At 52.6% G+C, this 25,340-nt stretch overlaps 2 protein-coding genes across 6 annotated transcripts in view; both read left to right on the top strand.

The window, feature by feature from the left end:
• The window catches only part of ADSL (adenylosuccinate lyase), a 56,631-nt gene extending 44,713 nt beyond the window's left edge, over positions 1 to 11,918 (top strand). The window contains exon 14 of the mRNA XM_064283493.1: positions 11,809 to 11,918. Within this exon, the coding sequence (XP_064139563.1) occupies positions 11,809 to 11,874 (66 nt within the window). The 3' untranslated portion in view covers positions 11,875 to 11,918. The remainder of the gene's footprint in view (positions 1 to 11,808) is intronic.
• On the top strand, positions 11,815 to 25,143 carry SGSM3 (small G protein signaling modulator 3). 5 transcript variants are annotated; one of them, XM_064283488.1, is made up of 21 exons: positions 11,815 to 11,927; positions 12,425 to 12,510; positions 13,426 to 13,492; positions 17,391 to 17,596; positions 17,680 to 17,787; positions 18,640 to 18,783; positions 19,350 to 19,545; positions 20,040 to 20,185; positions 20,460 to 20,684; positions 21,106 to 21,160; positions 21,298 to 21,425; positions 21,589 to 21,744; positions 22,007 to 22,061; positions 22,389 to 22,438; positions 22,549 to 22,701; positions 22,899 to 22,969; positions 23,056 to 23,104; positions 23,191 to 23,276; positions 24,140 to 24,262; positions 24,378 to 24,438; positions 24,606 to 25,143. In XM_064283488.1, the coding sequence occupies exons 1-21, from the start codon at positions 11,921 to 11,923 to the stop codon at positions 24,684 to 24,686; spliced, it is 2,253 nt and encodes a 750-aa protein (XP_064139558.1). In that variant the 5' UTR covers positions 11,815 to 11,920; the 3' UTR covers positions 24,687 to 25,143. The 5 variants fall into 5 exon arrangements, 4 of the variants coding, with proteins under 4 accessions (XP_064139558.1, XP_064139559.1, XP_064139561.1 ...); XM_064283489.1 differs by having other exon boundaries at positions 22,886 to 22,956; XM_064283490.1 differs by lacking the exons at positions 11,815 to 11,927; positions 12,425 to 12,510; positions 13,426 to 13,492 and adding an exon at positions 16,711 to 17,065.
• Positions 25,144 to 25,340: the final 197 nt, after the last annotated feature.

The following is a 25,340-nucleotide window of genomic DNA, read 5'->3' as shown; positions in this document are numbered from 1 at the left end:
AATTTTTTTCATGTTTAATTGTTTGAATAGACAGTGCATTAAGATGGTCCAAAATTCAGAAGGTACAAAAGGGTACCTGTCACCGAGTTTCCCTCCAATGTTGTATTAGGTGCCGTCGAGTCAGTTCCGACTCACAGCGACCCTATGTAGCCTTCTATATTTTGAGTGAAAAATTTCCCTCCTCTTTTGCACAGATGTTTACACATTCATCTGACTGTTTTGCGCCTTGCTTTTCTCACTTAAAGAACTGGCCCATTTTGTGAGAGCTGCTCTACTGTAATTTATTTAACCAGGCCCCTATTGATGGGTATTCAGGTTTTCTAGTATTTTGCAATCTAATATTTTCCTATCACAAAAAATGCTGTAGAGAATTATTTTGTATGTGGGTCATTCAGCTGAAGTGTAGGATAAATTTTTGGAAGTGGGAATATCTGGGTCCAGGACCTCTAGAGGTCTTAATCTAGCTCTGCTTGTCGGAGTTCCTGGTACTTAGAAAGCCTACAGGGAATGGCAGCTCTTATTAAGGGGTATTATAGACAGGTTGCTTGGGAGCACAGAGGAAAGGGGCACCTAACACAAACCAGAGGCGGGGGAGTGTCGAGGGAGATATCTCGGAGGAGAAGGTAATGCTTGAGCCGAGCCTTGGAGAATGAGAAGTCAGGTAGAGCCTTGGAGAATGAGAAGTCAGGTAGCGTAGAGGGCGTTACCAGCAGAGGGAGCGTGGGGAGCCAGGGCACAGGAAGCTAAAGAGCACGTTGTGCACTGTACATGGGGATGTTCTAGGAGTGTGGTACCCGCCCCATTCATCAGACAGTGAACACCTGCTGGGTATAGGGCAGACAGACGTGAAGAAATTATAGTGTGAAATAAACAGTAGGAGCAGGTACAGTGATTAATTCTATCAGGGAGGGGAAGTTGGGGACATGAGGCTTGGAAGGGAAGGCTCATCAGGAGGTGACCTCAGAGCTAGAACTTGAAGAAGAGTGGGCAAAGTAGAATAAGATCAGTGGTTCCCAGAGCATGCTCCCTGGACAGACAGCACCAGCATGACCTGGGAATTTGTAAAATAAATAAGTAAAAGGCAGATTCTCAGGCCCTGCTCAGACCTACTGAATCAGAAGCTGGGGCGGGGCGGGGGCGGGTGGCGGGCCTCAGCGGCTGGGCTGTAACAAGCCCTCCAGCCGATTCCGATGCACACTGCAGTTTGAGAACCACTGATAAGACAGACCATTTAGGGGAAAGAGAACAGCATTGTAAAATCAGGGAGTACAACTGCCTGGTAGGCTGAACTGCAGCTTGTGTGTATATGTATTTTCAAAGTAGTCATTTTTATACCTATAGAAAGAAATGAGATAAGCTAATAAATTTTTTTATTACATAATTAGCTGAAATCACTTATCTTGAGATTTCAATAAAATGGAATCAAGCCCTGTATCCTGTATTATGCAAGCATTTCAACACTCTCCCCAAGACTTTTCTCCAATTTTAATTCAATTAATCCTCATAACAGCCCTATAAAGTAGAAATTAGTAACTACTTTCAGACCTTTTCTTTGGTTTTTCCTTAAACCACTCAAGCAGAGCAGGCTCTACTGAGGATACAGGGTGAAAAGGGATTTGACTTTGCAACAACACAATGTAAATTGGGTTTTACAGTGTCCTTTTCTTCAGAAGCATTTGGTCACCCCTACCCCCAGCAAAAATGTCTCATGGGCCACTTTGCTCTGCAGAAAGTCGCTTCTTACCTTGTCTGTGGATTTCCCTCTCTCCCCTCTATAGCCCAAAACCAAAAAACCCATTGCTGTGGAGTCGATTCCGACTCATAGGTCTAGTCCAGGCCACCTCCATTTCCCACTCTCCCCCACGTCCAAATTTCTATTATTTCTTTTGCTAGGCAGTTGAGATATGTTTTCTTTTCATCTATGCCTTCAAGGCTTATTTCCTTCAGGGAGTGTGTCAAGGTATTTCCCAAGCAAAAACAATTCCCTCTCTGGAAAGCATTCTGGAGCCAACTATTAAAATAATAATTGTTCACTGTGCTATAATTATAAATATTATAAAATTTTAAGTTTGGGGGTCATTAAGTTAATTTCCTAGCTTTGGGTGGCAGCATACTAAACTCTAATACTGGTGTTCATTATTGACCTAATCTCGTAGTTGGATAGTGATTTATATTTACAAAGCTGATATACTGTGAAGTAGAAAAAGCAGATTTTTTTATCCACACCCTCTCCCAAACAGGACAGATGTGTTAATTTCATTTAACAACATTTTTCAGAGGAAGAGTTCTTCACAGCAGAAATCACTGTAAAGTCCTTACATGTCTTGTCAGCAGATGAATGGATTAGTAAGTTATAGAACGTGTAACGACGACAACTGCATAGTTACTGGGAAAGATGCTGATAATTGAATGTTCAGTAGGGAAGAAATACACAATTTTTATAATATAAGAACTAAGTATAGCTATGTACAGAAAAACCAAAAGCACCTAGGAGAGAGGGAAATGTGATTTGTTGGGGTGGCAGACTTGGGGCAAAATTTTTTTCTTCTGTTTTGCTTTCCGTTAATATTGTTGCGGTGTGAATATAATTACAAAAATCGGAAGAGAGTCCAGAACCTCCCAGCCCATGATAAACGCAGTGACTGTTTATAATGCAGGTTTTCCTCCGACCTTTAGCTTAAACTTATCCTGCTAGTTTATAGTCCGTTCGCATCTTCTCTGTTCCCAGGGGAAAAGGAACCACCCTCGTGGCCATTTGCACCAAATGCCCAGAAGTGCTGGGAAGTTGACGACCGGAACCAAGGGCCAGGCTCTGGAGAAAAGTCAGGAAGCATGGAGGCATTTATGGAAAAGTAGATTTGGAACCCTGGTGGTGCAGTGGTTAAGTGCTCGGCTGCTAACCAAAAGGTTGGCAGTTCAAACCCGCCCGTCTGCTCCAGGGGAGAAGGGTGTGGCAGTCTGCTTCCGTAAAGAGTACTGTCTTGGAAACCCTATGAGGCAGTTCTGCTTGGTCCTGTAGGGTCACTGTGAATCAACTTGATGGCGACAGGTTTGCTTTTTTTTTAGTTTTAGATTTGGAAATAGGTTTTTTTTTGTTTGTTTTTTCCCTTCCCTTAGAGCCTGTTTTGCAAAGTGCTGTACTTTTCTGGTCTTGTTTGTAAGCGTCTGTTTCTCTTTAAGCTGCTTTTAGTGGCTTTTGCCAAGGCGTTCTCCTCAGTGTAATAGGAAGTTCCCGCAACCCCATGGAAGTGAGACACCAGAGGATTTTGTTCAGCCTTAAAAACCTGATTTTTGGAGTGTTGTCAGCTCCTTTTCCACTGATTACTTAAACTGCTGGGGGAGGGAGGGAGTTATTAGAGTAACTGGAAAAATGACAGACGTTACCTCTTAGCAGCTTAGGAAGCTCCTGATTTCACAGGTTGCAAAGATACCAGATCCCGGCTGAGCAGCATTAATAAAGTGTTAGTTACGCAGAGAGAGGAGAGCCTTTCCACAGTTAAAGGGAAACTGTTCCTCCTAGTTTTCCCTTTTTAAAAAAAAATTTTTGCTTTCCTTGGCTTTGGGTAAACATTAAATCCCTGTGGGGATAGGTCTTTGGGGTGATGAGTAATAATTCTGTTAAAGGAAGAAGGGAAGATTTACAGAAGCTGCATTCCTCTCTGAACCTCAGAAAAAACTCAAGAAGGACATAGTCTTATTCCTTCGTGTTTTAACACACATCATAGGCATGTGAAGGCTGGACAACGAATAAAGAAGACTGAAGAAGAGTTGACACCTTTGAATTGTGGTGTTGGCGAAGAATATTGAATGTACCATGGACTTCCAAAAGAACGAACAAATCTGTCTTGGAAGAAGTACAACCAGAATGCTCCTTAGAAGCAAGGATGGCGAGACTGTGTCTTACATACTTTGGACATGTTGTCAGGAGGGATCAGTCCCTGGGGAAGGACATCATGCTTGGCAGAGTACAGGGTCAGTGGAAAAGAGGAAGACCCTCAATGAGGTGGATTGACACAGTGGCTGCAACAGTGAGCTCAAGCATAACAAGGATTGTAAGGATGGCACAGGACCAGGCAGTGTTTCGTTCTGTTGTGCGTGGGGTGGCTATGAGTCGGAACTGACTCGACAGCATCTAACAACAACCCTCTAAATGTTGGAGCATACTCATGTATTTCCATCATTTTCCAATAAAACGTTCATATTCCATCAAACACTAATTGTCTGATTGTACTTTTTGAGCACCTGTAGTCCGAGCAGCTGCCACCACACTCTCCTCTTCCTCTGACATTCCTGGCTTTGCACGTCTCTCTCCTGGTTAGTTGTCTGCAGCTTTCAGTGTCCTGCCAGCTCCTCACAGAGAAAAAACAGCCTCAGGACCTCAGAGACCTCTTAGAATACAGTGTTGCTGCCTGTGCTGCGTACGTACAGACGTACAGTGTGCGTGTTGGAAACCACTCCTGGAGGAGTAGCAGCCCTGCTGTGTTGTCAGTGAAAACCTGGGGGCAGGACAGGTAGGGGATCAAGAGTGGATGAAGGCCCAGACCCGGTTGACCTGTCTAAGAAGCCACAGGAAGTGGACAGGACCTTTTCTGCCACCCCCGCCCAGCCCTCGCGCACTCACACATGCACGGATTTACGGCCTTTCCTTCGGAACAAAATTTGTCTTATAGGAAATCCCAAGATTGGAAAACTAGGGAGAAATAGAGGCAGAGTCAGCACTGGAACTTTGAAGCATGCAAAATTAATTTTTAAAAATTCTGCCTAGAGCACCTCAAAGGTGCCTGCATGGACCCCGTTTTTCTAAAGTGCCTGCCTCTCAATAGTCTTGTGACAAAAGCAGGGCAGCCACAGTGACGTGGCTAACTCCTCCAGTGGCTGCTGCCAGCTCGCAGATGGCTACGTTCAGGAAAGTCTCCATAGTGACCAGAGGCAGGAAACACCTGCGCGCCCAGCTTAGCCAGGTCACATCCGGCTCCTGCTGGGAACTCCTGCAGCCTGTGGGAGAAGTGGCGCACATACGTCATTTCAGAGCTGAGTCCAGAATCTGGCCCTCCGTCACCGGATCGACGAATGCCTGCGCCTCTGTCCTGATCCACCCTTGGCTGCCGTCTCCTTAGCCGTCTACCCCACGCAGCAGCCAGAGCTGTGAAAGCCTAAGTCCGGTTAGGTTCTCTGCTGGAAACTTTCCCAGCTCGCTGAGAATAAAATCCCAAGTCCTTCCTGTGCTGTAAGGCCCTCCTGCTCCTCTGCTCCGGCTTCCTCCCACTCCCCTCACCCCCGCCGTGCTGCAGCCACACTGGCCTCCTTGCTGCTGCTCGAACCCATCAAGCGTGCTCCTAACTTAAAGGCTTCATACTTGCTGTTCCATCTACCTGGCTCACTTTTCCCTCAGATAGTACATGACTTGATCCCCTGCTTCTTTTTGGTCTTTGCTCAGATTTCACCTTCACAGAGCTTCCTGACCTATACATACATACATACATACATACATAAATAAATAAATTTTTTAAATAGCTGTATATAAATAGCTCCTCTCCTCTGATACTCTCCCCCGTCTTGCTTTATTTTTCTCATACCACCATACCTATTACAACCTGACATCTATCTCTCTTTATTTTCTGAGTCTCTACTGTAATGTAACCAAACGAAACCTATTGCCGTTGAGTCTATTCTGACTCATAGCAACCCTACAGGACAGAGTAGAACTGCCTCATAGAGTTTCCAAGGACCGCCTGGTGGATTTGAACTGCTGATCTTTTGGTTAGCAGCTGTAACACTTAACCATTATGCCTCCAGGATTTCGGTAAGGTAACAGCGGGGACTTTTTTGTTTTTCATTGTTGTATAACTGGCTCATACCAAAAAAAGAACCCCACTGCTGTCGAGTTAATTCTGACTCATATCAGCCCTATAGGACAGAGTAGAACTGCCCCATAGGGTTTCCAAGGCTATAAATCTTTGTGGAAGCAGATTGTCACATCTTTCTCGGGCAGAGCAGCTGGTGGGTTTGATCCACCGACCTTTCGGTTAACAGCCAGGCACTTAACCACCATGCTACCAGGGCTCCTCTGGCTCATAAAACCGGTTGCTGTCGAGTCAATTCCAACTCATAGTGACCCTATAGGACAGACTAGAACTACCCCATAGGGTTTCCAAGGAGTGCCTAATGGATTCGAACTGCTGACTTTTTGGCTGGCAGCTGTAGCTCTTAACCACTGTGCCACCAGGGTTTCCACTGGCTCATAGTAATGCTCAGTAATTGTTTGTTGAATGAATGAGTGAGTGGGTGGGTGGAAGGGAGGCGTCCTAAGGCCTAGGAAAGAGGAGCTGCTTACGAGAAGTCTCTCAGCAGCCCCCTTTGCCCTCCACAGCCAGACGCAGCACGTTTACTCCACTGTAGGCATCTCCACTTTCCTTCCTCACTCTGACCTTCCAGAACAAACCACCATGTCACTACTTCGGGGGCCATCTGTTTCATGATCTCAGCTGGCACATACTAGTGTATGCTAGATCGAACCATATGAAATTGTCATTTTTGTGGGTTATAGTGGGTGAATATCAGCAGTTTCTTATGGTTCAGCGTAATAGCTTTTAGTACACCTCGCTCTACCCACCTAGTAATAGTAACTCTCTAGAAATTTTTAGGACTACCACTAATTCCCTCATACTTCCCATGTGTCAGATAGTGTGCTGAGCGCCTTATTTTCATCATCTCACTTAATCCTCATAGGTATTGTTACTCCCATTTTAGAGATAAGAAAACTGAGATTCAGTAAATGTAATTGTTAACAAGCTAGGCGGTATAACTGCAGAGAACCACCTGAGGAAGAATTGTCATTCAAAGCTTCATAGGAAAACTATAAAGGAATAAAAAATAATAATCTTTGTATTCATAGTCTGGTGTGTGTGTATGTGATGATCTTTATAAAATGTGACTAGTCTACATACACATACTGTCCTGCAACTTAGCGTTTACATAACCATTTCACTGGACTGTCTTTCCTGTTGGGGTGTATAAATCCATCTCTTTGTCTCTCTGCTGCGTAAACCAGAGAGTCCGCTGCGGTGGGGTCGCCTCTGACACATGCCATGTGTCAGAGTAGAACTCTGCTCCACGTGGTTTTCAGTGGCTGGTTTTTTGGAAGTGGGTCACTAGGCTTTCTTCCAAGACAACTCTGGATGGACTAAGCCTCCAACCTTTTAGTTGGCAGCCAACTGTTTGCACCACCCATGGACTTTGTCTGCTTCATAAACTAAACTCGTTGCCTCATGGTGACCCTATAGAACAGAGCAGATCTGCCCCATAGGGTTTCCAGGGAGCAGCTGGTGAATTTGAAATGCCAATCTTTTGGTTAGTAGCTGAGCTCTTAACCACTGTGCCACCAGGGCTCCCGATCTGCTGCATAGTGCTCTAATATTGCCATACTGTAATTCACTTAGCCATCTCCCTCACTACAAGTGGGCATTTGGGTTGTTGCCATTTAAAAATTTTTATCATAATTGCCGAAAGTAACAACTTTGTACATTTATATATTTGGACATATAATGCAATTGGGTTTTTCAGCAAAAGGAGAGATTTGAAAACTCACGCTCGTATGTTAAAAGTTGTGAGCAAGCAACTCTGCCACCATGTCCTGTGAACACGAGGCCATCCCAAAGAAGACGACGCTATGAAGACTTAGCATTGGTCTTTAAGTTAACCTTGGGGCTTCACACACAGCTTAGTTAAGCCAAGCGAGGCTTGGAACGAGAACGTCCTGCCTGGGAGTATTACGTGCTTGCAGTTCGCCCACGTGACGAAGGAAGGAGTGTTATCTCTGTCATACTAGCAAATCACGTTCCCGGTTTTTCTGTTCTCACTGTTTTCCAGTATCTGTATCACTGCTGCTGGCATAAGTTTTCCGTAATACCATATCCTCATATATTTTAATTATATTTTTATTGTAGCCATATTTGTAATGGTGAAAAACCATTATCAGTGAAATACTATCAATAAAAAAAAAAAAACAATAGTGAATATAAATAGTGAAAAACTATGAACAGTGGCAAATAGTCTAATAATCCAGTTATTTGAGGACTGGTTACATAAATCATATATCGGTTCTGTAGAACATCACACAACTATTGCAAACAGCATTTTTGAAAAATATTTCATGACATGGGAAAATTCTCCTGATAAATTGTTCAGTGGGGGAAAGTCAGGATACATTGTGATCTCCATCTAGGTAAAACAGAAAACCCCAGCTCTGTCAGGACGCATTTCTCCCAGCTCCCAGGGGCCTGGATGTGGGAAGGTTACCTGTTGCCATCAAGTCAATTCCAACTCCTAGTGACCCCTATAGGGCAGAGTGGAACTGCCCCATAGGGTTTCCAAGGAGCAGCTTGTAGATTCGAACTGCCAACCTTTTGGTTAGCAGCTGTAACTCTTAACCACTACACCACCAGGGCAAAACGCTGGACCCTACAGCTGTAGATTTCCTTAACAGGGAAAACTGCTGGGTCACCCTCCCTGGTAGTTTCAGGAGTTGGGTGAGTGAGGAGAAGAAAATAGGTTTTGAAACCCTGGCAGCTCAATTTCTGGGGAGAGAAATGGTGAGGGGCTCACCGTCAGCTGCCTCAGCTCCAGAAGGATTTTAGGGCTGAGGTGAAAAGAAGCTAACTGTAAAAACAGCTTGGGGGCGGCATCTGACCTCCTTCCACCCCATGAGGGGGAAGGAGAGCCAAGATCAACAGCACAAGACTGACTCCCCTGAGGTGAAGGCCATTCGAGCTCGAGCCACTTCTCTCTGCCGTCTTTACCGATTCTGACACTGACTGTTCCTCGCACAGCACTCACTACTTCTCTGCTGGGTTCGATAATTCATTGCATTGGCCGCACAGAACTCACAGACCATACTCACGATTATGAAATTTATTAGGGAAATAACAGTTACAGTCCAGGCTCAGGAACATTCCGGATACAGTTCTTCCATCAGGACAGCCTCTTCCCCACTGTGCTCGTAGGCACGCCTCTCCTGGCTGTAGACCTCTCCCCAAAGGCACTCAGTTTTCTTGCTCCATGTGCTGGGAAGCCCACCAAGCTGTCTCCTGCTGCCGGGTCTCTCCTGCGACTGCTTCTCGACGTCTTCAGGGTTACAGCTCTCTCTCTTTTGTTTGTCTGTCTTGTCTCCTGCTTCCAGGAGCTTCTCAGCACAGGGAGAAGCTGGGTCCAAAGTATGCGCTCTCGGTTCCTGGCTGTTCTTTCTTGGTGGTGGTAGGATCCTCCTCTCTGCTTTGGAATTGGTAGGCCACAATTACCCTATCACACAGTCCCACCCAGTCACCTGGGTGGGAGTTACAAGACCATGGCTAGAAGGGCCATACACAAAAGTAAGTAATCTACTGCAACTGACGATGTCAGGATGTGCGCCTCACCCAGAAGCTGCAGGCGGGGGACTGATAACCCTGCAGCTGTGACAAGGGTTCATCTTCTCCAGGGTGTAGGTGGGAGCCTGGGTGATGTAGCTGTGGGCCAGAATGACAGTTGTCATCTGAAAAATGGCCAAGGAAAAACTTCAGGGCCAGACCTAGATGAAGTATGATTTCAAAAACTAGAAGACAGCTCGTCCCAGACTGTCTCAACCACATCTTCTGTGTTACTTCATTTTCATGGGTCAGCCTTTCCTTCCACAGTTAGAAGTAAAAGACTTAATATTCAGAAAAAGGTTAAGAAATTTAATAAAAATGCTATGTTCTGTTGAAGCTCAAGTGACTAATAATAGATTCTCATTTTAATACGAGCAAGAACTTAGAAATAGGAAGTTAGAAAGCTAGAGGGAGGCTCCAGTACTGAGTCCTCAGTTGATGGCTTTCCTTATTTTTTTTAACTGAAATACGATTCACAGACCATAAAATTCACCATTTTTACAATATGCAATAAAATATGCAAAAGCCAGAACCTGTGTAAAGTGGAAACCTGTCAGAGAAGGAAAACGTAAATATTTTCCACTAAAGTGATGACTGTATCCTGTCAAAGACGGGAAACTTGTGAAACCTGGAAAAACAAGGCAGTCTCGTCGAGTTCTGGCTCTCACAGGTTTCACTGTACAGTTCAGTGGTTTCTGGTGCTCACAGAGCCGTGCAGCTATTACCACTGTCCAATTCTAGAACGTCTCATCACCACCGCAAGAAACCGGGTACCCATCAGTAGTCACGCCCCATCCCTGTCCCCCTGAGCCCTGGCACCCCTAATCTGCTTTCTGCCTACAGATTTGCCTGTTCTGGACATTTTGTATAAAAGCAACATGCCCCTCTGTGTCAGCTTCTTTCACATAGCAGACGCCTTCAGGGTTCATCCAAGTTGTAGTGTCTGTCAGTGCTTCGTTCCTGTTTGGGGCTGAATAGTATTCCGCTGTGTGGGTTACCACGTTTTGTTCATCCGTTCGTCAGCTGAGGGACGTCTGGATGGTTTCCACTTTTTGGCTGTAATGGATAATGCTGCTTTTAAGATCCATGTACTGGGTTTTGTGTGAAGATGTTTTCAGTTCTTTCTGGTAACCCTCCGTTTAACTTTTTGAAGAACTGCCAAACTGTTTTTCACAACGAATGAACCATTTTATACTCCCACCAGCAATGTATGAAGGTTTCATTTTCTCCACATCCTGGACAGCGCTTGTTTTTGTCTTCTTCATTGTAGCCATCCTGGTAGGTGGGCAGTGCAGTGGTATCTCATTGTGATTTGGATTTGTAGTTGCTTTTTTTAGTGTCTAGGGTCGCTATGAGTCAGAATCGACTCGACAGCACTGGGTGGTTTGGGTTAGCGTCTAATCGCTGTGGGTCAGAATTGACTTGACAGCAACGGGCTTTTTAATGCCTAATGGCTGTAGGGTTGCTAGGAGCCAGAATCAACTCCATGGTAGTGGGTTTGGGTTTTAATGGCTAATGAAAGGAGCCCTGGTGGCGCAATGGTTACGAGCTGGGCTACTAACCGAAAGGTGGAGGTTTGAACCCACCAGCCGCTCCGTGGGAGCAAAGACTTGGTGATCTGCTCCTGTAAAGATGACAGCCTAGGAAGCCCTGTGGGCCAGTTCCGCTCTGTCCTGTAGGGCCCTAGGAGTCAGAATTGACTCAGCACACAGCCATAATGGCTGATGATGCTGAGCATCTTTTCCTGTGCTTTTGGCCATTTGTAGTTCTTCTTTGGAAAAATCGCAGTTCAAATATTTTGCCCATTTTGAATGGGACTGTGTTTTTGTTGCTGAGTCCTTATTTAAGAGGACATAGAAGGGGGGGCAGTGGGCTAAGCAGCAGTGAGAGTGAGTGAGTGAGGAGAGCTTTAGGTTAGATGGCAATTTCTGGTGTGGTTTCCCAGCCGAGGCTGGGGACACATGGGAAAGCAGACCGTCGAGCCGTGCTTTTAAAGGATAGAGGAGAGAGTGTCCCCATATGGGGTAAGTGGGGGACTTTCTCAGCAGGGAAGCTGTGTTCTAAAGGATTCCTTCTCAGACTCAGGCTCAGGGAAACCTAGTCACAGAGGTTTCGGTGGTGGCAGGTTTTTGGTGTGTTTTTGTTTTTTAAAGAAACATTTGCTTAAGCACTGGGCATCAGGAGGTCCATATGGCTCTGCCTTAGTGAAATGGGGGCTGGGCAGGCGCTCCCCTTTGATTTATTGTGACTGAACATTTAAGTGTGAAGCTCCCTTCGCTTGCTGAATGGCCAGGACTTCCCTCCCTCCGCACCGCCTCTGGGCCAGCAAAAGCCAGGTACCTGGAGGGACTCCCAGGAGAGGGGTGCCTTAGAGTAACTTTCCTCTGTGTCCTTCTCGTAACAGGGAGATGACATTTCTGACCAGATGACGTCCGAGGAGCCTTCCAGCTCCAAGATATTAGGAGACTAAGACTTTCAGGCGTGGGACTGCCGAGCTGGCCGGGCCTCCTGACACAATGTCAGGTAGAAGGGGATGGTGTCGGGGTCCCAGACACTGGGTGAGAGGGTGGGGCAGGGGAGGCTCTTACCCAGGAGGACCCACCAAGTGGATGGAACCTGCTGGTGTGATACCTTTGCTGGTCGAATAGACCATCCAGGTAAAAGAGGTGGAGAAAAAGGAGGAAAGCTTGGCTGCCTGGGGAGAACTACTGAAACATCTTTCCCAGCCCGGCGCTTCTGTATTTCTGAATCTCTCCCCTCTTCCTCCCTCCGGCAAATCCTTACTCTTAAATGACGGAAAAGGCAAGAAGATGAAGTTTGGTTGTTTTGTAGTGTGCCCCTTTTTCTCTTCCTTTCCCCACAAAGTTCGTGTCTGGGAGGTTCCTGCCCATCCTGCTTGCATGGTTCAGTCCTTCAGTGCTGCAGCTGGGGCGGGAGGGAGCCTTCGGACTTGAATTTTACCTGTGAATGCTCCACATTTTCTTGATTGTTCTCCTGTGCCTGCTCTTCTTGGATTCTAGGAAGCCACACACCTTCTGCTGGTGTCCCCTTCTCAGCCCTGACCCCGAGCATATGGCCCCAGGAGATCCTGGCCACGTGTGCGCAGGTAGGGCAGTTCACCCGCCAGGCCCACCAGCCGTGCTGCCAGGCTGTAGCGCTGAAGGGGACCCACCGCCGCAGGTTCCCAGGAGTGGTGGCTCGCTCCACCATTTTCACACAGGGGCAAGGGCCACCCCCAAAGATGGTGTCGTAGCACCAAGTACATAGTGATTCTTAGGGTGAAGGAGTGGCTTGTGGATTGGCACTGCCAGCCTTTTGGTTAGCAGCCAAGCCCTTAACCACTGTGTCACCAGGGCTCCTCAGAGTCCTGAGGTTGGAGGAAAAGTATCATGGTGTGCCGGAATTCCTCAGAGACACTGCCTCCTGAAGGACGGATTACCCAGACTCGGCTGCCCCTAGTGTACCCCAGGACACTACCGCTGCAGACGTAATGAGCCCCATTTCTTTATATACAAAATAAAGGGGACTTTAGCCTTAGTGGAACTTGTATAATTACAATTTATTTTGGAATTTGATAATTGGAGGAAAATAATTAAACAATTCCAAAAACGATTTGAGCTACGATTGGCGCCCTGATGACAGCACATCATTAAGTCCCGCCCTCCGCCAGGCTCGCCGGGCCGTCCCACCCTCCACCAGGCTCGCCGGGCCGTGTGCTCCCATGTCAGGATTGTATTAGCACATTAAGCAACTACACTCATCTGTAAACATGTATGTCCCCTGTATTCCGGGCACCCTGCAGAAAGCGTGTCTCCTACCTTGGTCTAGGAGGCAAAGGCTAGGAGAGCTCAGAGGAGGTAGCAGCGCCTGTAGCTGAGGGACAACCACAGAAGGCTTTATGGAAGGGGGGGTGTGCCTTAGAGCCTTGGAGGTGGGTGCTGTGTCCCAGAACCTGTACCGTGTGCAGCCCTAGCATGGGCCCAGACGGGGAACAGACCATTCTCCCTAATCCTGGTTCTAGAAGGAAGACTCAGTGGAGCAGCCAGAGTTCTGCTACGATGAGTTTGGCTTCCGCGTGGACAAGGAAGGTAAGGTGGGCTGTCCTTGGAGAAGACTCTGGTGCCAGTGACTCTCGTCCCCAGGGTGTGATCCCTGGACCGTATCTGAGGAAGAGACCTCTGACAGATTTGAGAGAAGCTTTATTGATCTTTTCTGATAGAGTAATGATGTTCATGGTAGAGAAGCTGAAAAATAACAGCAAAGAATAAAGATGAAAACAGGATTAACCCATAATCCCAGAACCCGGAAATGACTGCTGCAACCTGGCTGGCTGAGTGTGGGCGGGTGTACCTGTGTGTTATACCCACAACCTGGAAGTGACTGCTGCAACCTGGCTGGCTGGGTCTGTGTGTATGTGTGTGAGTGTGACTGTTATACCCACAACCTGGAAATGACTGCTGCAATCTGGCTTTGTGTGTGTGTGTGTCTGTTATACCCCACAACCTGGAAATGACTGCCACAATATGGCTATGTGTGTGTCTGTTATACCCACAACCTGGAAATGACTGCTGGCAGTCTGGCTGGGGGTGTGTGTGTGTATGTGTCTATTATACCTACAACCCAGAAATGACTGCCACAATCTGGTGCTCTTTGTGTGTGTGTGTGTCATACCCACAACCCGGAAATGGCTGCCTGCAATCTGACTGTGTGTGTGGGTCGTACCCACAACTCAGAAATGACTGCTGGCAGTCTGGCTGGGGGTGTATGTGTGTACGTGTCTGTTACGCCCACAACCCGGAAATGACTGATGCAATATGGGTGTGTGTGTGTCTATGTCTGTTATATCCAAAACCCAGAAATGATTGCTGCAATCTGTCTGTGTGTGTGTGTCTATTATACCCACAACCCGGAAATGACTGCCACAATCTGGCTGTGCGTGTGTGTGTGTCTGTCTTTCTGTCTGTTATACCCACAACCCAGAAATGACTGCCGCAGTGTGGCTGTAAGCATGTGTGTCTGTTATACCTACAACCAGGAAATGGCTGCCGGCACTCTCGCTGTGTGTGTGCGTGTGCCTATTATACCCACGATCCAGAAATGACTGCCGCAGTCTGACTCTGTGTGTGCGTGTCTGTTATACCCACGACCCAGAAATGACTGCCACAATCTGACTCTGTGTGTGTGTCTGTCTGTCTGTCTGTTATACCCACAACCCGGAAATGGCTGCTGGCAACCTGGCTGTGTGTGTGTCTCTCTCTCTCTCTGTTATACCCACAATCCAGAAATGACTGCTGCAGTCTGACTCTGTGTGTGCGTGTCTGTTATACCCACAACCCAGAAATGACTGCCACAGTCTGACTGCGTGTGTGTCTGTCTGTCTGTTATACCCACAACCTGGAAATGACTGCTGCAATCTGGCTGTGTGTGTGTGTCTATTATACCCACAACCCGGAAATAACTGCTGGCAATCTGGCTCTGTGTGTGTGTGTGTGTGTGTGTGTGTGTCATACCCACAACCTGGAAATGACTGCTGGCAACCTGGCTGTGTGTGTGTGTGTGTGTGTGTGTGTGTGTGTGTGTCATACCCACAACCTGGAAATGACTGCTGCAATCTGGCTGTGTGTGTGTGTCTATTATACCCACAACCCGGAAATAACTGCTGGCAATCTGGCTCTGTGTGTGTGTGTGTGTGTGTGTGTGTGTGTGTGTCATACCCACAACCTGGAAATGACTGCTGGCAACCTGGCTGTGTCTGTCTGTCTGTTATACCCACAACCTGGAAATAACTGCTGGCAATCTGGCTCTGTGTGTGTGTGTCTATCATACGCACAACCTGGAAATAACTGCAGGCAACCTGGCCGTGTCTGTCTGTCTGTTATACCCACAACTCGGAAATAACTGCAGGCAACCTGGCCGTGTCTGTCTGTCTGTTATACCCACAACCCAGAAATAACTGCTGGCAGTCTGGCTGTGTGTGTGTGTGTGTGTGTGTCTGTGTCTGTGTCTGTGATACCCACAACCTGGAAATGACTGCTGGCAACCTGGCTGTGTGTGTGTGTGTGTGTGTCTGTGATACCCACAACCTGGAAATGACTGCTGGCAACCTGGCTGTGTGTGTCTGTTATACCCACAACCCAGAAATAACTGCCCACAATCTGGCTGCATGTGTGTGTGTGTCTATTATACCCACAACCTGGAAATAACTGCTGACAATCTGGCTGTGTGTGTGTGTATGTCATACCCACAACCCGGAAATAACTGCCGACAGTGTGGCTGTGTATGTGTGTGAGTGTGCGTGTGTGTGTCTCTATTATACATACTTTTCATAACTAAGATTATATCATTTCCACATTTTTATAGTGCTCTTATTTTTTTTTTTTTATATCACTTACCGTTACACCATGCTCATTTTCCCACGTTGGCTGAGATCCCTTTAGGATATACAACTTTAATGGCTTTCACTGGCTGCATAATATCCCATGATAGTGGATTTATTGTATGGCTTTATAGCCAGTTTCCTGTAAGTGGACCTCTGGGCCATTTCCATTGTTTTCTACCATAAATAGACCTTTTGGTGCCCACGTGGCCTACTGGGAAGCGTCTGCCGGAACCCAGGGTAGCCTGTCACCAGGATATAATCAGGACAAGAGCATGTTAATTGGCTGAAACCAGTCACCTTCTGGTCCCTCATATTTCCAGTTCTGACATAAGCTGTCCTTGTTCTTCTAGTTTGCGAGCAGATATTTGGAGGTTATAAGCTAGGGTTGAGAGGGACCCAGGGAACTTTCTAGCATGATTCTGTGTCGTGATGGAGACAAGGGTTATACATTTGTTTATTGACGCTTATCAAGGTGTACATTTAAAATGTGTGCATTTTATGATTTGCAGACTCATTGACATTTAAACAAGGTTTGGCGTTAGGCTGAATGAGGATGAGGTTTGGTGTGAGGCGAATCCGCACAGAGATGGCTGAGTTGCACAGGAGAGCCTTGTCCTGGTTCATTCCACAGCTAATGGAAGTTAGCCGTGGGCTGCGCACTGTTCGCTGCTCCATCCCCAGGGCCTCAGGCAAAAGAGAAGGCAGCCTTGGCCCTGTGGAGTTCCCATTGTGGAAGCGGAGACACATCTATTAAAATATGGTGGGGGAAAGAAGAGCTATGAAAAGAATTGGGATAGAGAAGAGGGGAGGTAGGATTTTATATCGGGGTCAAAGAAAGCTCTCCAAGAAGGAGCCATTTGAACAGAGACAGGAAGGAAGGAAGCAAGGGGTGGGGGTGGGGGGGTGGTGGTGGTGAGCAATTCTGGGGGAGGGGAATACTCAGTGCAAAGGCCCTGTGCCCTGTGGTGGAAGTGGGTGTGGTGGGGAATAGCAAGAAGGACATGTCACTGGAGTGGAGGGAGCAGGAAGTGAGGACAGGGAGGAGGATTCATGGCACCTCGTAAGCCTTTGGCTTTGGTCTGAGTGAGAGCGTCCTGAGCAGTGATGCGATCTGGCTGACTTTTTAGAAGGGCCGCCCTGACTGTGGAGAGCAGCCTTCAGTGGGGCTGAGGTGGGAACGGCCAGGCTACTGTGGTGACCCAGATGACAGATGATGGCTTGGATGAGGGGAGGTGACACCAAGTGGCCAGAGGTTCTGCAAGACAAGACAGCAGGGTTTACTGTGTGAGTGAAGTAAGAGCCACAGCTGATGCCACGCTTCGGGCTTGAGCAGCTGGAGAGTGAGGTGGTGGTGGCGGGAGTGGGGAGGTTCTCTTGCAACAGGGGTAGTGTGGGGAGAGATGGAGGGGTTCAGTGTGCAGGTAGGAGCCTTCACGGGGTGCACCGGAGCCGTCAGGTAAGTGCGGAAAGGTGAGTCTGGCCTTGGGGGAGGGTCTGGGCTGCGGTTGTAACACCCAAGCCCTGTGAGGCCAGATGCCGGCTGCCTTGGAGGATGTCAGCCTGCACTTGGTTCCTGCGTCACTCCCGCCCTCCTGGCCTTCCCACAGATGCCGACCCCAGCTCCAGCAGGCTCCCGGGTTCCTCACTAGTAGAGGAGCCTCAGCAGACACTGAAGTGGCAGGCCCACCTGGAGTTCACCCATAACCATGACGTGGGGGACCTCACCTGGGACAAGATCGCCATCTCCCTGCCCCGCTCAGAGAAGCTGCGCTCCCTGGTGCTGGCTGGCATCCCCCACAGCATGAGGCCCCAGGTGGGGTGGCCGTGGAGCTGGAGTGGGTGGGAGGCGTCCCGGGCTCAGGGTCACAGGAGAGCTGAGTGCTGGCCCCTCCCCAGCTGTGGATGCGGCTCTCGGGGGCCCTGCAGAAGAAGCACAACTCAGAGCTGTCGTACCGCGAGACTGTGAAGAACAGCTCCAACGACGAGACCATTGCTGCCAAGCAGGTGAGGCCAAGACTGTTCTCAGATCAGTTTGGAGGTGCGGCCAGCAGCGGGGGCTGGCCTGCTGGGTTCCTGGGCGCTCACTCCTGGGTCTCGTGGCCCCTCCATGGTAGGGGGGGAGGGGAGAGTACCTCAGGGTGCTAGCTACCTGAGCAGCCCTTTCACCCACACACACCTGTGTGTGGAGGAAGCCGGATCCTGCCTGGGTCCTCCGTAGACCACAGGGAGAATGGTCTCAGAGGCCACCAGTGCTGTGGAAGGATGTGGAGGAGACTGGGCCCCAAACCTGGGTGTACATGAGGTCAGCTAGGGAGGATTTTAGATACAGATTTCCAGGCCTCATCCAGAGATTCTCATTCAGTATCCTGGTGGTGCAGTGGCTGAGTGCTCAGCTGCTAACTGAAAGGTTGGTGATGTGAGCCCACCAGCTGCGCCACAGGAGAGAGGTGGCAGTCTGCTTCTGTAAGGATTACCACCTTGGAAACCTAGGGGCAGTTCTGCTCTGCCATCTAGGTCCTCTGCGACTCAGCGGCACCCAGCAACATCAGCAACGAGGTCAGGCCTGAGGCCCAGGAATCTGTATTTTTAAGTTCCCTGGGCCTATGTGGTGGACGGGCCACACACTAGCTGAGATGGAATCCTGAAGGGAGGAGGGTAACGAGCATGGGAAATTCCCCGCCCCCCCCCCCCCCGCCGCAGCCACCACCACCCAAGAGAGACACCTGTGGGGGTTTTACCTCCCTCATAGGTGTCTCAGGGCGGCAGTAGAGTCCAGAGGGTGTCGGGGACCCTTTCTCAGGCCTGCCGCCAGGTCTCACAGGTCTGTGGGGTGGGTGTGGTGTGGGTGCCCAACAGATCGAGAAGGACCTGCTCCGCACCATGCCGGGCAACGCCTGCTTCGCCAACGTGAGCAGCATCGGGGTGCCACGTCTGCGCAGGATCCTCCGGGCCCTGGCCTGGCTCTACCCCGACATTGGCTACTGCCAGGGCACAGGCATGGTGAGCATGGCCAGGCGGTACAGCCAGCCGGGTAGGCGGCACAGGTGTGGTGAGCACAGCCAGGAGGTGCAGCCAGGCAGGCAGGGGGCACAGGTGTGGTGAGCACGGCCAGGGGGTGCAGCCAGCCAGGTGGGGGGCGTGGGCGTGGTGAGCATGACCAGGAGCTGCAGCCAGACAGGCGGAGGGCACAGGTGTGGTGAGCACGGCCAGCAGGTGCAGCCAGCCAGGCAGGGGACACAGGCGTGGTGAGCATGACCAGGGGCTGCAGCCAGGCAGGCGGCTGGGCGGGGGGGGGGGGCGGGGAGGGTGTTCCTCAGATGTCACCCTCAGGGCAAGGATTGGGGGATGGGTTGGGCTGGGAGGCCGGGGCTGCTGCAGATGGTCAGTCTAGCAGGGTGAGCACCGGGGCTGAGGTCCAGCCAGGGCTCCTCTGGGCAAGCAGAGAGCAGAGGATGGCTGCATGTTTGCCCAGAGAGGCCGTCCTTTTCCCAGTCGTCTCGGGGGTTGAGCTTTCTAATTTGAATGAAGACATGGTTAGAGGCCCCGTCCTTCCCATCCCTGGCAAGGTGGCCGCCTGTCTCCTCCTGTTCCTGGAGGAGGAGGACGCCTTCTGGATGATGTGTGCCATCGTCGAGGACCTGCTGCCTGCCTCCTACTTCAGCACCACCCTTCTGGGTGTGCAGACGGACCAGCGCGTCCTGCGCCACCTCATCGTCCAGTATCTGCCTCGGCTGGACAAGCTGCTCCAGGAACATGACATCGGTACGGGGACTGTTCCACCCTTTTTTCAGGGGCGGAGGGCCTGGAGAGTGGTTCAGATCCTGAAGACCTGGGGCCTGGATAGTCAGCCGAGGACGAGGCCCTCGTGACTGCTGGCTGGGTGCCACACAGCCATGAGCGCTCTGCACTGCCATTTTCTTCTCTGACATTCCCTGACGCTCTGTCCTTCTCTCCTCTCTGAGCAGACAAGGCCTTTTGCTACTATGGGGTCGAGGGCCTGGGCACGCCCTTCTCTCCGGCTGTCCCTTGTCCCAGCCTGGGTGCAGTTGTATCCAGAGCTGTCCCTGGTCCCATCCGGGTGCAGTTGTTTCCACAGAGCTGTCCCTGATCCCAGCTGGGGGCGGTTGTGTCCACAGAACTGTCCCTGATCCCGGCTGGGGGCGGTTGTGTCCACAGAGCTGTCCCTGGTCTCAGCTGGGGGTGGTTGTGTCCACAGAGCTGTCCCTGATCCCGGCTGGGGGCGGTTGTGTCCACAGAGCTGTCCCTGATCACGCTGCACTGGTTCCTCACGGCGTTCGCCAGCGTGGTGCCCCTGAAGCTGCTGCTGCGCATCTGGGACCTGTTTTTCTACGAGGGTTCCCTGGTGCTGTTCCAGACTGCACTGGGCATGCTGCACCTCAAGGTGCCCGGGCCAGGCCCTGCGGGTCAGAGTCACTGTCTGCTGCCCCTCCTGGGTGGATGCAGTAGGGTCCCACCCCCGAGCCCCAGTGGTGGTTGGCAGAGGAGCCCTGCCCTCCTTCCCCACACACCTCTGCCCCAGCCAGGCTTCAGTGCGGTGCGGTCCCAGGCCCCTGGCGGCAGGACCACAGGAATGGGTCTCTGAGGATGGTCAGTGGGGCCACGGGGGGTCTGAGGCCTGGCAGTGACAGTCCCTCATCCGTCCTTGCCTGGCCTAGGAGGAGGAGCTGATCCAGTCCGAGAACTCAGCCTCCATTTTCAACACGCTGTCAGATATTCCATCACAGATAGAAGATGCGGAGCTGCTGCTGGGGGTGGCCATGCGGCTGGCAGGCTCCCTGACGGACGTGGCTGTGGAGACCCAGCGCCGCAAGCACCTGGCCTACCTCATTGCAGACCAGGGCCAGCTCCTGGCGACCAGCACTACCACCCATCTCTCTCAGGTGGGCCATGAGGGAGGAGGCCCCCACGGCCATCACGAGAAGCCCCATGTGAGAGGCTGCAGGAGCTGACTGCCCATTCCCCACCCTGCCACCCCGCTCCACCCTGCTCAGCACCTTAGGCCTTGCAGGGCCCAGTCGGACCACACTGGGCTGCAGGCCTGGTCCTCCTGGGGCTCTATGCACTGGGTGCCCCGGCCGGCATGGTGGGACATGACACAGCTCTGAGCTGACTACGTTCCTTGACCCTCAGACCCTGCCTGGTGGTGCCTGGGAAGCAGCCATGAGGCAGCACAGTGAATGCTGACTCAAGGCCGCCATGTGGGGGGCACCATAGCTGTTGGCTTCTTCCGGGCTGAGGCGCCCTCAGCTCAACTGGCGCCAGGCACCCAGGGCTCCGCTGAGCTGCTCTCCCTGCCCGCAGGTGGTTCGACGCAGGGCCCAGCGGAGGAAGTCCGGCATCACCTCCTTGCTCTTTGGTGAGGACATGCTGCTGACGGGGCGGGGTGCAGGCCCAGGTGTGAGCTGTCATCCCACACTCCAGGGTGGGCAGCTCAGAGGGCAGGGAATGTGTGGAAGGAGGGTCCATGGTCGCTACAGCCCTACTGCCCCCCAGGGGAGGATGACCTGGAGGCGCTCAAAGCAAAGAACATCAAGCAGACGGAGCTGGTGGCCGACCTCCGGGAAGCCATCTTGCGCGTGGCCCGCCATTTCCAGTGCACAGACCCCAAGAACTGTAGTGTGGTGAGTAGCAGGCGCCTGTCCACTCCCCCAGTGAGTCTTGTGCTACCCAGCCCTTAGGTGATCTCCGAGCCCGTGGGCTTTCCTGCCCAGCCCCACTCTGGGGGCCAAGGTCCAGGCTGGCGGGCCTTTCTGTCCCTACCCCTGCCTTGGTCCTGCTTGGCAGGAGCTGGCCCCGGACTACAGCACGGAGAGCCACCAGCGGGACCATGAGAACTACGTGGCATGTTCACGCAGCCACAGGCGCCGCGCCAAGGCCCTGCTGGACTTTGAGCGACACGACGATGACGAGCTGGGCTTCCGAAAGAATGACATCATCACAGTACGTGGGGACATGGTTCGGAAACTGTCCCCCACCCGACAGGCTGCCCTGCTGCAGCCCCGGAGCAGCCGTGGAGCTGGCGGTTGGGAGCAGGCGTCAGCTCTGCCACCTGCCATGCCCTCCCCAACCTTTGCCTGCCTGCCAAGAGCTTCTGGCAAACGGGTATCTGGGCCGGCAGAGCTGTGAGAGGGAATCAGACTGTGTGTGAGAGGTGCCGGCCTGGGGGAAACAAAGCTCTGGGCCATTGTCCCCGCCCCCGCAGATCATTTCCCAGAAGGATGAGCACTGCTGGGTGGGGGAGCTGAATGGCCTGCGAGGTGAGTGTGGCTGCCCCAGAGGTTCAGGGGCGGGGGGATAGCTGCACGGTGGACTGGGAGTCCTGGTGTCCACCAACAGGCGTGGCAGGAGGTGTGGTGGGAGCGTGGTGGGGAGGGGAAGGAGCGTGGTCTCTGCTGTGTCCCTGTCCTTCCTTGCTGTGAGCCACTGCCTACTGGAGACCCAGCCCGCGCCCCCTGGCCTCAGCAGGAGTCAGGCCCTCTGGCCCAGTCGGCCTGCGGGGACCACACGTCTCTGCCCCTCAGCACTGATGGTGCAGTGGGGCTGGAGGTCAGTACAGCTCCTCACAGGGCCTGCTTCTCCCACAGGCTGGTTTCCAGCCAAGTTTGTGGAAGTCCTGGATGAGCGGAGCAAAGAGGTAAGGGGCCATGCCGACCCGGGGGGCTGCACCTGCCTGGACCCTCCTAGCAGGGACATGTGCCGAGAGGATGGCGGGGGGCTGGACTTCTGAGACCCACTCCCCCCTAGTACTCCATTGCGGGGGACGACTCTGTGACTGAAGGCATCACGGACCTTGTTCGAGGGACCCTCTGCCCGGCCCTCAAGGCCTTGTTTGAACACGGGCTGAAGAAGCCGTCCCTGCTGGGTGGCGCCTGCCACCCCTGGCTGTTTATTGAGGAGGTAGGCCAGGGCTGGGTCCCGTACCCCTGTCCCTTTTCCCAGGGCTCCTGCACCAGCCTGTGGTGTCCCTGTGGCTCCTTTCTCAGGTTCTTGTCACCCCGGGCCCTGCGGAGCTGGTGGGAGGGGACATCGTGGGTGGCCATGCCTGCTCAGTCGGGCACACCTGCCCACCCCTGATGTGCAGCCCGTCCCCACAGGCAGCGGGCCGGGAGGTGGAGAGAGACTTCGACTCGGTGTACTCCCGCCTGGTGCTCTGTAAGACGTACAGGTCGCCGCGCGCTGGCCCGGGGTTGGGGGGAGGTGGGGCCCAGCCAGCGGGGCAGCACTGGGAGCTGTGGTCCCTTCCTGCCTCAGGTTGGACGAAGATGGCAAAGTCCTGACCCCAGAGGAGCTGCTCTACCGGGTAAGGGGGCTGTAGGTGGGGCCTCCCTGGGCAGGTGGGGCTTTCCTGGGCAGGGGGGACAGCTGAGTGACAGCCGGCGCCCCCAGGCCGTGCAGTCAGTGAACGTGACCCATGACGCAGCACATGCACAGATGGACGTGAAGCTTCGCTCCCTCATCTGCGTGGGGCTCAAGTGAGTGCGCCACCAGCCCCGGGCCAGCGAGTGCGCCAGTGCTGTGTCACCAGCCCCTGGGGAGAGTGGCCCCTGAGTCCCGACAGGGCAGGCACTGGAGGGGGATGCAGAGTGGTGTCGGCCAGATGCCGGGGTTCCCCCCAGGGCAGGGCCAGGCATTGCTTTGAGGCCAGGGAAGGGCCTGGGGTTAGGGAAGCCCGTGTTGTCACAAGCTGACCAGTGAAGGTGTCCCCGGAAGTGAAGCTGTTAAACCACCAGGGCAGGGCACGGAGCTGCCTGGGTCGGGCCAGGCATTGTGAGGTGGGACCTGTGTGCGGAGGGGAGGCCCTGGCTGCTTTAATGCAGCAGTTTCCTAGGAGAGCAGCTTGGCACAGGCTGGATGGCTGCAGCACTGGGGCGTGAGCATCAGATGCGGACAGAGAGGAGGCACTGCCCTGAGTCCAGGGCGGGGATGGGGCCAGGACAGTGGCTGAGGGGCCTGTGCCCTCTGACAGAGGCCTTGGGCGCATCTTGTCGCAGAGGCTGAGGGGGTGAGCTGTGCAGGGCTGTGGGCTGCGAGCAGGAGCCCGGGGTGGGGTCACGGGAGACTGTGAGGGTGATCACCTTCTCCCACAGAGACTTGGCAGAGAGTGAAGGCTGGGCCCCCAGGAGGAGGCCCCAGTGTCGAGAAAGGGGCAGGGCGGGCCTGGCTGGAGTGAGGCCTGGGATGGGGGTGCCAAGGGGCTGGCCCAGGCCGGCAGGGGAGGGAGAGCCCTCACAGCCCTTACAGCAGACCTAAAGGACTAAGATGCCGGCCTTCCCATGGAGGGCAGCCAGGGCTGCTGTGGGGTCTAGGAGCAGCCCCCCTCATGCCCTGTCCCCAGTGAGCAGGTCCTGCACCTGTGGCTGGAGGTGCTCTGCTCCAGCCTGCCCACCGTGGAGAAGTGGTACCAGCCCTGGTCCTTCCTGCGCAGCCCTGGCTGGGTCCAGATCAAGTGTGAACTCCGGTGAGGCCTGGCCCATGCCCTGGTGGGGAGTGGCCCTGGAGTTAGGGGACAGGGAGGGTGGGTCGAGCCGACCTGAGGGCTGGGAGTCCCTCACCTCCACCTTCCTTGTCTCCAGTGTCCTCTGCTGCTTTGCCTTCAGCCTCTCCCAGGACTGGGAACTTCCTGCGAAGAGAGAGGTGGGTGGTCTTGGCGAGTCCTTTCCTGAGGGGCTCTAGTGGGCAGGGCGTCTGTGTTGACCACTGGGCAGGTGGGCTCCTGGGGCGACTGAGGCAGGGCCCCACCCTGGGCTTCCCTGCTCTGTGCTCCCCGAGGCTGGTGAGTGAGGGGCCATCCTTGTGTGCAGGAGGAGAAGAAACCCCTGAAGGAGGGTGTTCAGGACATGCTGGTGAAGCATCACCTTTTCAGCTGGGACATAGACGGATGACAATCTTCCTCTGGGGGCCCTGCCAGGCCCAGGCCTCCCCAACCCACCAGCCACCTAAGCAGGCCCTTCCCCCAAGAAGCTTTGCCCTGGCTAGTCTTGGGCTGCTTTGGGTCTGAGGCTGCCCAGCCGCCCGAAGGTGTGGGGGTAGAGGGAAGGAGACACTTCAGAGCCCCAGCCCTAATCAGGAGAGCGGGCCCATCCCCCGGGCCCCCAGCGCATGGCTGGAGGCAGTGACTGGCGGATTGTGGCTGATGGGCAGCTGCGAGGCAGGAGCTGATAGGGGTACCTGGCTCGGCCTGTTTCTCCACACCAGGGAGGGCTCTGCTTGGGTCCTTGAGGATACCTGCCAAAGCTTGTGAAGAGGTGGGGCACCACCTATGTTTGGTCAGTCTTTGCTCAGGAAGGGAGTGGGTGGGGCGGAGGCTCCTTGGCCTGTAAATAAACTGTCTTTGAGAAAGGGCCTCCTGGCTTCTATTGGGCTAGGGCCTCGCCTGTCTTGGAGGGATTGAGAAAGGTGCAGGCTGGCCTTTTCGTGAACCAGGCGTGGGGACCCTTCTTCAGCGGGAGGGCTCCTGACGTGAGCCCTGGGCGTGTGCAGCGAGCACACACAGGGCCCAGTTGTACCGCCACCCGCGCACAGGTCCAACAAGATGG

Source organism: Loxodonta africana, chromosome 4, assembly GCF_030014295.1.
Source record: "Loxodonta africana isolate mLoxAfr1 chromosome 4, mLoxAfr1.hap2, whole genome shotgun sequence".
Lineage (NCBI taxonomy): Eukaryota > Metazoa > Chordata > Mammalia > Proboscidea > Elephantidae > Loxodonta > Loxodonta africana.
The sequence above is the reverse complement of the archived record's forward strand: the minus strand, read 5'-3'. Positions and strand labels throughout refer to the sequence as shown.

Bases quoted from the DNA above. Each gene is read 5' to 3' on its own strand.
- SGSM3 (XM_064283488.1), top strand. The intron at 21,161-21,297 runs GTGAGGACATGC...ACTGCCCCCCAG, and splicing joins CATCACCTCCTTGCTCTTTG to GGGAGGATGACCTGGAGGCG. The intron at 22,062-22,388 runs GTGAGTGTGGCT...CTTCTCCCACAG, and splicing joins GGAGCTGAATGGCCTGCGAG to GCTGGTTTCCAGCCAAGTTT.